The 14279-nt window shown below is 39.0% G+C and overlaps 1 protein-coding gene across 1 annotated transcript in view; it reads right to left on the reverse strand.

Annotated features, from left to right (window-relative positions):
• The window catches only part of LRPPRC (leucine rich pentatricopeptide repeat containing), a 112307-nt gene that overhangs the window by 72943 nt on the left and 25085 nt on the right, over positions 1 to 14279 (reverse strand). The window contains exons 12-14 of the mRNA XM_044429233.1: positions 12403 to 12521; positions 8618 to 8708; positions 5145 to 5214 (exon numbers count right to left, since the gene is read on the reverse strand). Of these exons, the coding sequence (XP_044285168.1) occupies positions 5145 to 5214; positions 8618 to 8708; positions 12403 to 12521 (280 nt within the window). The remainder of the gene's footprint in view (positions 1 to 5144; positions 5215 to 8617; positions 8709 to 12402; positions 12522 to 14279) is intronic.

Consider the following 14279-nt stretch of genomic DNA (forward strand, 5'->3'; position numbering starts at 1 on the left):
CCACAAAGTAAGCTTGATAATGAGCTCTAAGCAGTGTTTGGAATGAGTCTTTTTCCACCTGCATTCTAGTCATCTTCCTTCTTGTTTAATCACTCTCAGCTCAGGCAGAGGAGTGGTACTTGAGCACAATCATGTCACTTGCCCAAGCTGTCTCTGCATTCCACAAAGTAAGAGGGTTTCAACAGGAGTTGAAGCCATGTCAGCAGGAAAATCCCCCAGAGCCTTCTGGAGTCCGTTGGGATCTATTAGTTTCTGTAGGTGAACCATTTTAATACATCCTCCTCTCTTGCAGTGGGGAAAGGCTGATGAGAGTCTAAGTCTCAATAGATTCAAAAACTAATAGTTTTGCCTGCATGTCCTATGATAAGAACATTTCTAAAGGATCCTTAGAGCCCTGATATATATTTATTTAAACTTATCATGCTTCTGGCAGACTAACTTGAAAGAGAGCCAAGTGTAGGTCCACAGAGGAAACAAAAGATAGTTTCCAAGCCTGGATGAATTTTCCCAAGCAAGTTCCACTCTGAACTGACAAGCAATTGATCTGACACATCAATTCAATGATGCCAAAATGGTTCACAGGTTGATATTCTCACAGTGCTACCCTTCCATGCAGTGCTGCTCACAGAACCAAAACTAACAGTGCATATCCTGAAGAGGTCTTATAATCAGTGGGTATAATTTCTTTAAGGTGTGTTGGGTTTAAACATTCACATCTGCATTCTAAACTGTATGATATTTCAGGCTGCTTATTTTCCAGTCTGCAGCTGGACATCACACCACACAACCCTAAAAAGGCACCAATCATGGGGTGTGAAGTAAAAGCCATGCCAATTTTGCATCACAATCCAATGCTTTTTAAACCAATGGGTTGCTGTTATATGCTGGTCACAATCTCTTAACAATGAAGCTGCAACCTACCACTCTCTCAATTCTCTCTCTGCACCCAGGCAGAAAACTAAACTACATTAAGGTGTGCTCTTATACCTCACATTAAAAGTAATTTGAAACATCCTATAGCCAAGTAGAATGATTTTACTTCCCATTAGAAGCACCATGTATAGTAAATATTTGTGCCCACTTTCTATCAACCATCCCTACACCCTTTCCCCTCCACTCACATGCACATGCATCACCTCACCCTGTTCACAGTCAGCCCCTCTCCCTCAAATGATACGTTTTCATTTTCTCTCTGGTGTCCTTCTAATTATTTCTCCCTTAACTTCTACGTCATTCCATCCCATGACTCCTACTACCTGCGCCTTCCTTGCCATCAACCAAGCTGATAACACTGTCATTGTTCTTTCCTAACTAACCATGTCTTCTTATCACAGCACATACCTTGGCCAAATGTCCCACAATTATTATGGCAGTAGCACTCCAGCTATCAACCAATTAGTAATCATTCCATCCCCATTTTTGTCAGCCTGATCTCTTCCTGACCTACCTTCTTCAGAATTGGCATCCATTCTTATTCCATTCAGTAGGATCACAATTCCTAGTCACCCAAGCAATTCGCAATAAGTGGTAAAGAATTGAAAAAAGCTCTCAAAACATCACAGAGTTTCAGTAGGAAAATTACTGCTGCATCTAGTTATCAAGGTATATATATGCATTCCTGTAATGTCTAGCAGTACTGTACTTCTTTCAGTCCAAGTGATGAATTCAATTTCAGAGAAGTTCTGAAGGACCATTTCTAACGGTAGGAAAAACTGAAGCCAAAATGGGTTTGGGGTAAAAAATCAGCTTATTTTAGCTTTAAGTTCCCATTGTCAGTTACTCAACCTTAGGAGAAGTGTTTCAAGCTTCTAGAAGGGGATAAAATGAAGATGCCAGGAAACCATGAAATGACTTATGGTCAGGGAAAATGAGTGGAGTAAGCCCATCTGGGGACCTGAGGAGCTGCGCCTTTGAGCTAGACAGAGTCAGGATAGCTAATTATCTTATTTTGTCCAACTGCAAAACAAACAAACCATCAACTTTTGTGGTTGAGGCTACTAAGCAAAGGTGCATTATGCATGTTTCACATGGAGCACATTTCTGAGTTCATGTCATACCTTAAAGATATTCAGCTATAAGTCACATAACCCCTAAATTAAGAAATAGTGGTTTGCAACTGGCCAGCAAACCAGAACAGGAAGATCCAGATTCAGATGAGTTTCTAAACTACGCTAATTGTGGTATGGCTGAAACCACAGTTGTGGCCACTTCTCCCTCAGGATCTCTTTCAATGGAGATACTGACATTACTAGCAAAAGATTGGCTTATGAGAAGGAAATCAATCCTTCTTTACACTGTGAAGAACTTGGAGAAGGAAAGGAAGAAGGGTTAGATTAGATTAAAGAGGGAAGAATCACTTGGCTTCTCCCTTGAGCAGAGCTTCTGCCACTCTCTCCTTCTGAAAATAGTAATATAAAGGTACAATATACTCCTCTGTGGAAGAAGGAATCAGTTCTCTTCCTTGCCACAGGGTTTTTTGCACAAGCAATTTAGAGTAAGCTTCTACAGGAAAAGGAAAGAAACTACTACTTTTTCCCTCTGTGAAGTTCTCTGTTGCACAGGTAATGAAAGGAATGGATTCCCTCCCATGAACAAAGCTTTTGCTGGAACTGTAGAGGCACTTGCCAGTTAGGGAAGACACGCTACAGGCTGACAGCAGAAAAATTAATATATGAAAACCTAACTAATTCACATATTTTGTCAGGGATTCTGAAACTGTCCACAACTTCCCAAGTCCTGTTTTTTGAATGGACCTTGCATCTGCAAAATAGCTGTCTCAACATAACCAGTGATCTGACCACTTGTATCCTTCAACTGTAAAAATAAAAAAAATTAACCTTTAGAAAAAAATAGTAGCATTGTTCTAAAAAGGAAAACAAAACACACAGAGAGGAAGACATAAAGATACTAGAATGGAGATTTTTCTTTCAAAAAGCCGAGTATATGGCCTAAGGTAGCAAATAGTGATAATGGCCAACAAGAAGTGGAGTACTGTGTGAACTACCAAAGGTGAAGAGTTATGCAAGCATCTAGGGCATTCGAAGCTTTCAGATGTGCATAGTTAGCTGTACTTGTCACTTCTCCAATGTTTATCCCTTTGAGTGGTGACGTTTTGTATTTGCAAAACATCTCTCAAAGCCGTTCAAGATTATTTTTAGAACAGGAAAATGTATTGCCATGACACACATTTTTTATATACAAACAAGGCGTGAATTCTGCAATATGTTAATGGGGCTACTGAAAAGAAAACACGAAAGAGAGCAGTCTGTGGCACAGTGACCTCATGCAATATTTTAATGTTTTGAGGCACTTGGCATTTCTCTATCTCACTTTAAAAAGAAGGGAAGGGGGATTTCAGGAAATAGTATGCAAAATTGTCTATAAAAATCTTCTCCTTTTTGTCCCTCTGCCCTACCTTTACCCTATCCCAATGCAGATTTGAAGCAAGATTGCATCAGTTTACTAATCTGAGAGCACAAGAGGAAACAACATAAGCAGCTGTGGAAGGAGGCATTAACTAACACTGGTAAATCACCATCATCTGCATCACCAATTAAGTTCCATTTCTAACTTATGCTCCATGCAAACATTTGAGAAGCATCATTATGGAAAGAAGATCTTCAGTTTTGAAAATGCTAATTATCTAAATGTGATTATTTCCACTGGTATATCACTCTTTTTCTCTGAAGTGGCAGATTACCAATGAGCGTATCAGAACATTTAAGTGATCACACACTTTGCCAAACATATTGAACTAAAATTTTCTAATAATAATGAAAAAGCTAACATGGGACCAAAGTCTGCCAAGTTTTCCCAAAGACTTAAGTTTTAGAAAGAGATGACAATAAACCTAATATAAGATACAACATGTATTTCCAATGATATAACCAAAGATGCTCATGATTTAAAAATCTGCATAAACTGAACCAGGATGGTTTACCAATTGTGTAAACCATCTTGGGTTCCTTGAAAGTGGAAAAAAGGTAGGATATAAATGCAATGTAGCAACTGTATGATGGTTTCTTGCCTGGCTACCTTTCTGGCTAAGAATGTGGAGCTTTTTTCATATGGGAGGAACATGTACTCTGACCTAGTATAGCCCAACAAGAAACACACTACACAGCTGTGTTAATCATGAAGCTAGGTTCCATTATATCATTCTTCAATTGTAAAATGGGGTTTATTTTTAATTAATGCTCATATCTGCTGGAAGAATGAACCAAGTAAAGAGCAAATGAAGTGCAATGATTAGCATACTGGTCATAGATACAGAAGACTAGGTTCTAGTCCCATCAAGACCACAAAGCTCACTAACTGGACCAAGTATCGACTCTCAGCCTAACCTACCTCACAGCGGTTTTGTGAGTATAAAATTGAGAGGAAGTCACTCATATATAAGACACTCTGGAGGGAAAAAGGCAAGGTAGAAATATAAATATGCAGAGACTATAAAAACTTTTGCACAATTCTCATCTGTGATTAGAGCAACTGCAAATTCAAATCTCAATTCAGCCACAAACACATGGAGCAGCTTTAAAGATAAGCCCAGCCTCAGCATCTAATCTACAAACAAGAATTACTATAATACTGTAAAATAAAGTCACTGGATAACACAGAACCAAAAATGATGAAACTATATGCGAAGATTTAAATATTTCACCTATTCCACTTGCTAGGAGGATATGGTTCATTTTGACTCATTAAATCTTGGAAAGATTAAGGCAGAATGGATGGCCCTGCATGCCTCTTCCAAACCAGAGACTGTCAGAAAGATTGGGGGGGGGGGGGGAGAATTCTACAGAAATGTTTCCAAAGCAGAAAATTTCCCCATGCTTAATTTCTCCACAGAAAATCTTTCCTTATGAGTGGATGCCAACTGCAACCGCAAAATTAAATAAACATGCTGAATTGAATAGCACTCTGGGACACCAGAAAAATGAAAGGGAAAAAAACAAGCAAGCAGGAGGATTTTACACTATCTATCTGGAGAAAACTCAACATTTTGAATAGGAAAATCTTCAGATTCAAAATGTTCAGATTTAATCAGCTGTAAAGACTAAACAACTGCCCTAAATATCATGGAACCAAAATCTAAAATTAGGAGGCAAGATAATCTGAAATCCAGGACATTCACAAACTCCTACCTTTTCATTGCATTGATCAGAGAAACTTTGAACAGCCTGTGATCCACAGGTGGCGTATTTGCGGAAGACACTGCGGAGAAAATTAAATGCTTTAGATTATGTTGACCCTCACTACTCAGAAACATTGATTAAACCATTTATACCAAATTACAGTTATTTAAAATAAATTCTTTTAATAAAATCAACTTTGTACATTAATGCATAATCTTCCAATCATGTTTTTTCTAAGCACTAAGCTTTGTGCACCAGTTAGAATAGGAAAGTTATCCAACCTTGGGGCATTAGCTGGATTGTAATACTGAGATCGTATCAGTGAGTTGGGAGTGCACAGTTACTGTACATCCGTTGTTTCAAGCTATGATCATGTACAAAGTTAAGGTGTCGATCTCTACTGTATTATCGGAGTAAAGTGTCAATTAGCTTTCAGTAATGTATCTAGCAAGCTAAATTCCATAAGCCTAGGGAGCCTGTGGTACACTCAAGGGGTTATGTGTGCCCCAGGGACACAGACTATAACTAGGGGCAGAGAAACAGAGGAACTTTTGGCTTAGGGTAAAGCCAGGAACAAATCACTTCCTGCTGCACAATTCATCATTTATGAAGCTAAGAAGGATAGTCTAGATGTGGCTACTGAATGACACTAGCAAATCACCAGCTATCCAGAATTTCAAGCAGATGAGATCTCTGTGCCTCTCCCTGCCAGTGGATGCATCCCAGCTCAGAAGCACCGTTTATAAGCATGAGAACCAATGCATCAAAGTGAAAAGGAAACATAATTTTCACACATTTATTATGTGCAGAAATATATATTTTCCTATACCCATATAAGAAAAATACCAGCTGCAAAACAGTACCAGTACCAATGAAGCAGTAGAGGAAAATCTCATTCAGTCCTTGAACAAGGAAAGTGTTTCTCTCCCTAACCTGGGTTTGACACTGAAAAAATCTCCCTGCTTACAGTGGTATATTACATAATTCTCTGATAATGTTGTTGTTTAAAGAAAAACAAGATTTTTTTCTCAAATCTTATGCTCAAAAAGTTTTTGTTCATTTAAAAAAAATCAGGCACAGCACATCTCTGTAGGCTCAGCAGTTGCTGATAGTCGGCAACCTGGTTTCCTTAGCAACAAACAAGTCTGAAAAAAATCAAAAGCAGATGACAATGAAGTGGAATGGAATGGCATGATAAAGGGGAAACAGGCACTCTTATTCTTGCTGTCTTAGGCTCCCAGATTCCTTAACTGATGCTTCCTAGTTTTCAGCTTGTCAGTAACGGAAATCTATGCATTATACGAGATTGGAAAGGAAGAAGTCAACTTTAACAGTCTTTATTCCCCTTCTGCAACAGCACTAAAACCAAACTTTAATTAAATATTTTAATATTCCCCCAAGGTAAAGGAGTACTGACAATCAAACCAATTTGCAGAGTCACTGGTTCAATAGATACTGTAATATTTTAAAGTTTTGACTAGCTTTTGCTTTCATATAGAGTGCTCTGCTTTGCTGTTTCTTGAACTGTGGTGCTTTGTATTAAAAAAAAGTTATAAACACATTTTTTAAAAAATCAAATGCAATTACAGAACACTTTCATCATAGTTTATAAGCAACAATGAAAAAAATCAACTGATTGTCAGTTTTAAAGTCAATGCTTAAAATAAAAGCACAAAATGAACTGACATTTATCCTAAAACATTTATCTTAAGACTTTCATGCTCAGATCCTGCCATGAACGCTCTGTGTGTCAGGATCTCTTAGGTCAGACAGTAGTGGAAGCCCTGACCTGATCAAGATACCTTGATCCAGCTCTTCACACTGCAAACATATAATCAAGATTAGGCAGGGGAAGAGGTAGGAATACAGATAATTTGTGGGCAACCTCTATATGATGCAGAAGCATAGGGGGCACACCTCCGAACATTTGATACAGAATTCTGAATCAGAAGGACTGTGCTTGTGCATCTGAATTAATACACGTAAACATAATCCATTATATTTACTTTTTTAATACTGGTACACCTGCACCAAGCAAATCAGACCTTGGGTTACAAAGAAGTTCTGTTCCAGAAAACAGAAATTCTTCTTTAAATTGAATTAGCATGTAAGTTCGTTCATGCACCGTTGGCCCTTCACATTCGTGGGCATTAGGGTTAGGCACAGGACCTCCATGACAGTGGGAAAATCAGAAGCATCCCTAGGCCCTCTCCTCATCAGTGTCTCCTCTTTGCAGCAAGGAAATGCCAGAGAGATTTCCCGCTCCAGATGGGCAGGGAAAGAAGGCATGCTTTGGAGGCCACCCTCTCTACCAGTTCCTTTCTTTCTATGGTGGTAACTTTTTAAAATTGATTGGCTTTATAGCAGTTCATTTATAAGTATGGGTTGTTCATAACTCAGGGACTGCCTGTACTCTCAGCTATCCAGTTGTCCCTTCATATCCCTTTCCTTTTAATTAAGTTGCAATTTTGAAAGATGTTTGAAAATATAATTTATAAGAACTCCACTTCTAGCATATATGACTTTTATATATTTTAGAAAATGTTTCTCATGCTCAAGCTCATTTTTGGAAGCCTTCCTTATTTTAGATTATACTTGATCTTGTTATCTTATTGTCTGCTACAGTCTTTCCCCAACAAGCTGCCATCCAGACATATTGGATCACAACTCCCATTATCTCTGATCATGTGCCAAGCTGGCTGGCACTGGAATTGTAGTCTAAAACATCTGAAGGGCATATTCAGGTTGGGGAATGCTGTTCTACTGATTTGGATAATGGACTTCCTAAAATAAAGAAAATTGGTAATGGGCCAAGCAATCCTAAGATCTGTGGATGAACTCTGGAAGGCGACTGGATCTTTGGAGACCCAGCTCTATCTATGGAAACAGTTCTGATATTCAGAAAAAGCTCTTGATATCAAAACTGTGCTTGGAGCACCCTCCTCTACCTGCTTCCAAGCAGAATGAAAAGAACAGATCCTGCTGCTTCCCTAAGGTTGCATCATCAACTTCTGAGAGGAGGTCTAGTAGGCATTCCAGTGCATGGGCAGGGGAAGAGACCAGTGCCACCACAATACATAGCCTGGCAGCACCTCAACCACCTTCCCGCCCCCTCTGATATGTTGCAGTTGGACAGCTGAAATCTACCAATTTACTGCTTGGCGAAGGAGGGGGGCACAGAGGTGACTTTTGCTTCCACATTCTTCCTATGCTACATAGGAGGCTCACAATCATCCAAGTTCAAGAGTTCTGGGCATCCCCATATAGCTGTCCTTTATATGTTTTTCTTGTGTTCATTTTAATCATTAGTTCTCTGTTAATAAAGAAGAATGTTCCATTATGACTCTGTGTAATCCAATTTTTAGGTAACTGGCAAAATATATTTTCTTTATAATAACCAACGTGGCATTTAAAATTAAAAGCCTACCATAGATATACAAATTAGCTATTCAGATAACAATTACAATATCAAAAATACTTACGTAAGGCTAAAATATTATCCAGTCTTCCATGTGTAGCTTCATGTCTGATTTCTGCTGCAGTAATATCAACTCCAACAGAAAATCCATTTTCCTAGGGAGAGATCAGAATACAGTGCTGCTTTAGGAAATATAGTATGAAATATGAATTTGTGGGTGGAAAAGGAGGTCTAACCCAAAATAAACTGTTTTGGAACAATGCTTTATTCCAGCTTTCCCCAAGCTAGTGTCCTCCAGGTATGTTAAACTACAACTGTTTTGATACCGTGCTGCCACTGCTCTATTTGAAAATCCATCCATTTGCTTTTCATATTTTACAGCTTAAATCTGATACAAAACTGGATTTGCCTAAGATACAAGTGGGGTACTTCAGAGAGTATGGGGGGGCAGTTTTTAGAACCCAGGCACCACTAGGGGGTTCACTCTCTGCTGCCAAAAAGACATAAATTTTGGTGGTGCAGCAAAAATACTACATTTCCACTTTAAAGGGACTTGGCTGATATATTTCGTGTTTTAAACGTGAATTATGCTCCTACAAGAGTGTGGCTTGCCATTAAAACAGGCGAATGCTTGCCACATGGCCTGCTTTAAATGGAAAATCTGTCCTTTTGCTGCCACTGTATCACACAGCAGCAGCAGTTTGAAGAAATGTGGCAGGGCACGGGCAACAGGGACCAAAAACCAGTCTGGTCTAAACCTAATTTAAATCTAATTCAAAATGCCTATCTCTCTATTGGATAGCAGGCTTGAGAGAGCCTCTGATAATGACAGCAGGCTATTAAAACTTTAATTTCTGAAACAGGGAAGTCAAAGTTCTGAGATGTGCCTGTATTATACAAAGAAACAAATGCCAAATGTTGGCAGAGTCTTCATACTTGGAGAGTTGTACATTACATAGTTTTCCTTTTCTAAATGGTTTGAGCTGCAATCATATTTTAAGATTTTAATTATAATAAGTATCTCTTTTTAAAAATTGAAAGGATATTTGATTTTAATTTAAATTAATAGTAGCTGGATTCACATATCATAACAAGAAATCCGCATCATAACAAGAAATTCTACAATGCATGGTTTGTATTCGCAAGTTTGGGGGACTGGAGAAACCATGGTGAAGTGTAGAAACCATAGAATGAAGTGTTGTTTAATGTGATTTCCAAAAACCAAATGTACCATGCCAAATATCACAACAGGGTTTGGACAACATGACAATCTTGTGCAAGAAACCACCATGACTCTTCATTTCCTGCACACCCACCCAATATATCAATGCACTGAACTGATTATTAACAAGTGCAAGACTACAGGCAAAGCCATCCAGCATCTCAACAAGATCTTTCAAAGAGCACTGATAAGTGAGCCAGTATTTTCATGTTATACCTTTTAATTACCAGAGCTGAGGAATGTGCTCCATACTCATATTGTGATCAATAATTCTGCCAACCAAACAATATAAAACAAACAGTATAGCAAACCAGTGTGGTGTGGTATGGTGGTTAAAATGTACGACTAGGGACCCAAGAGACTGAAGTTCTAGTCCCCACTCTGCCATAAAGATTACTGGATGATGCTGGGCCTATAGTTGTTGTTTTAAGGATAAAATGAAAATACATAGGCTGCCTTGTGTTCCTCACAAGAAGAAGAGAGGCAGGATATAAATGCAATGGAAGAAAATGGTGACAAAGAAGTCATTGTTGATGGGATAGTGTTTATTAGCTAAACAAATGCTTTGCATACATAAAAGTTGCAGGCATTCCAGTTAAAAGGATTTCAGATAAGGCAAGGAAAGACGTTGCAGGGCCATTTCAAGTGGACAATATTGAGCTACATGAAGCAATATGCTGTGCAAAGTAGAATTATATTGGGAGCCAGCTGTCATAATGGTTAGAGTTATAGAGTTTACTGCAGAGTTGTAGGTTTACTGTTGTAAACCACTCAGAGAGCTTCAGTTGTGGATCAGTACAAAATGAAAATAGTAATAGTAGCAGTAGTAATAATAATAATTATTATTATTATTATTAAATAGAGCATTGGAAAATCTAGGTTCTATTTAGTCCCTTCTCATTCATGAAGCACTCTGGGAGACTTTGAGCCAGCGAAACGAAAAGTAGGTTGAGGATTCCACAGCCAGGTAAGGTTGACACTTGGTTCAGAGGCCCGGCTGCTTCAGCCAGGTGGTGATCCAAGGAAAGCAAGGCACCAAGGCCACAAGAGGGCTCAATGGTGCCTGGAATGTAAAAAGTCCTAAGATACTATAAATTACTTCCAAGGACAGGAGAATTCACACTCCTCTTCAAGCCCAGAGATCTCAGCTCAGGGTACACAACTGTCACCTGGGCAATGTCAGGACATGTCACCCCATGAGTCATTTGTTTAATCTAACATGTAGAAAAGCTAGAGGCCAGAACAGAATGGGGTTCTGCTCCAAGGAGAGGTTCCCTGTTGCTGCTGGAGGCTCTGCCAAAGGACACTGCGCTATTCTACAAAGGAGAAGGCTACATTGGGTACTGTCTATTTTGTTAATGTTAGGAACAGCTAGCTTTGTTATTTTGAATCTGAGGTGGCCAACTAGCCTTAGGGGTCTTAGGGGGAGCTGAGACTGTGTGAATTTAGTGAAAGTGCTGCTCTCCAATTCCCTTTACCTTCCCTACCCTCATTTGTGTGTTTCTTGTGTGCTATGGTGTTTTAAGCCTCTCCACCTATTGTGCTAAACCACACTTTTAATAAACAAATTTTCCCCAGTGTTTGGGTTGTCATGTGCTGAATCTAGTGACTAGCCCAAGATTGGGGATCAGGTAACGTAGGGCTGAAAGTAATGCCCTGTGAGCTGCTCAGAAGTAGGGACTCTGAAGAGGCTGATCACTACAGTCAGTCACTGATTTTCAACCTCACAGAAATGCTGAGAGCATAAAATGGAGGAGAGCCAGAGGATGATGTAAGCAGACTTGAATATCTTGGAACAACCAAGGTGTGACATAAATATAATACATAAAATAAACCTACAGAGAAACATGATTACGTCTAGTAAGTTATGTTGCTTTTGGAAATTTCTCAGTACATTTTAAGGCCCAAGTGTAACAGAAGCAAGCCCTACTTTATTCAGTGAAACTTGCTTCCAAATCACTATGTGCAGGATTGCAGCTTAGACTTTAAAGTAAGTGAAGCAGAGCCTAATTCTGCCATGCCAACAAAATGAAAGCTGCATGGCAAATGACTTTGTATTATGAGCCTACCATAAGCAAACTAATTAATAGTGAAACAATATGTTTTCATTATCATAGCAACCAGTTAGTGTACATGCTTATCCATCACACATGCACGTGTGTGCACATGAAATTCTTGTATTTCCTGAACAGGTATGCATGCTAAGATTTAAAAACTGAAAACCTGATTTAAAGTGCTGTGATATAAGTCAATCTACCATGCAGAAGCTGCTAGACAATGCTGGAAACTTGCATTAATCAAAAGTCCATTAAGGAATGAAACCTTTAATCAAAAGTCTTATACTGCAATCCTTACACATGTCTATTCTAAAGTAAGTACCACTGAATGAAATAGGCCTTACTGTCATTTAAATAGGTATAGGATTACAGCCTAAATGCCATGAATTGTTTTCTCAAAAAGATAAAAAGAGTTTTAAAGAGAAGATTTTAAAGACTGATTTTAAAGATTTATTTGGGAGACATTATCCTTAAGCCAGTACAAACTCTTATCACCATTGAAGTAAAATTACTCTTAGTAAGATTGCAGACTCCATCTCTAAAGTATTAAGATGACTCTGCATGACTCACCTGAAGCAGCTGGTGCATAGAGTTTACATCATCGAAAGCTGGTAAAACGTAGGTTGAATATGTTTCGATGTTAGGCTCTACCTGCAGCTCATTCATTGTTTTGAGGACATTAATTGTACCTACAACAAACAAACATATAAATAAATGAAAATGAAACTGGGTGGAAAATGAAACTTCAGCCAATCCGACACTCACTTAAGTATGTTAAAGTTAAAAAAAAAACTATAAGGGGTTGGGGGTTTTTTGGGTTTGATTTATTCTGCTTGGTTTTCTTTCTTGCTCTCAGTAATCAAATTCTAAGTTGTGAAACCAGTTGTATTTATGTCTGTCTTACTCCATGATATGAGTAACAGACAACAGGACCCTGTAAATCACTTAGAAATGACTAAGATAAGTATTTTTTCCTGGCACAATGTTGAGTTTGAATTACAAGTTAAAAATTAGTTTCTTTTCACATTAAAAGAAATTTGTGAAACAAAACAGTGAGATTCTCAGGCTTTCTAATGATAAACTGTTTTGTTCCATAGTACCAAACAGGAATCCAGGATCAACACAAAACCAGAATTCGGAGACCCACAGTTACAGCTCTGTGGAGAGAGGAAAATTTGGGTGCACTCCCCCAGCCAGCTATTATGAAATCAGCATGATAACCTGCTTTTGATACCCATTAAGAGTAGGGAAATTAAGAGTAGTTGTAATTTGAGAAGGAGTACTACTGCCCCCTCCCAAAAAAAACCTACCATCCTTGATAGTTCCTACAGGAGCTCTCTCTGGTTTTGGTATTACAGTTTTCAAATAATGGGCATGAACATTATTGGACATACCAAGTTAGGGAATTCATGTGTCCCAGTTGTGTAGGGGATCCTAAAGGGATCTAAATCCTCAAAACAAAGTCAATCGATAGCAGACTGAAATCTCTTTTCTCTCCTTTAGCAACAGCTTCGTAAGAAATTCTTCAATGTTCTACCATTGTGGAATAGAGCACCTTGTTCAGCTCTTACTTCTGAGTATTACAAACACAATAGGGTCACAAGGCAGAACAAATTATTTGTCCTTTTCTATCAAGCAATTCCCCTTCATGGATCACTGCCTTGTCATGGTGAAGGGGCTTGTGTCGCTCAATGAAGCTATGAACTATGCCGTGCAGGGCCACCCAAGACGGACAGGTGATAGCAGAGAGCTGACAAAATCTGATCCACTGGAGAAGGAAATGGTGCTAGAGAAGACTCCTGCGAGTTCCGGGACTGCAAGGAAATCAAACCAGTCAGTCCTGGAGATGATCAACCTCGACTACTCTTTAGAAGGCCAGATACTGAAGATGAAACTCAAATACTTTGGCCACGTAATGAGAAGGAAGGACTCCCTGGAGAAGTGTCTAATGCTGGGAACAACAGATGGCAAAAGAAGAAGGGGATGGCAGAGGATGAGGTGGCTAGATGGAGTCACTGAAGCAGTCAGCATGAGCTTAAGTGAACTCCGGGGGATGGTGGAGGACAGGAAGGCCTGGAGGAATGTTGTCCATGGGGTCGCGATGGGTAGGACACGACTTCGTGACTAACAGCAACATCAAGCATATAACTCACAGAACACAGATGAGAACCTATGTCCAGGTCTAGTTGAGCATACTAGTTCTCAGGGCCACTGTTAACTGATACGTATCATTAAATTGTTTTATTTTTTAAGTTAACAAAATAAAGAAAATCCTACTGCTGCTGCTATATCAAAGTCTATCAGTGCTCACTGTTTTTCACATAGTTTCTTAAGCGATAACTACCAATTCTTGCTCCAAGGAAATTGTGACTGCAGGAAGCAAACATGAAGGGGTAAGAAAAACACAGATAGGAAAAACTGAATGTGAGCCTATGCGAATTTGGGTG

The sequence above is a fragment of the Varanus komodoensis genome, unplaced genomic scaffold (genome assembly GCF_004798865.1).
Source record: "Varanus komodoensis strain SLA01 unplaced genomic scaffold, ASM479886v1 scaffold2, whole genome shotgun sequence".
NCBI classification, from domain to species: Eukaryota; Metazoa; Chordata; class Lepidosauria; order Squamata; family Varanidae; genus Varanus; species Varanus komodoensis.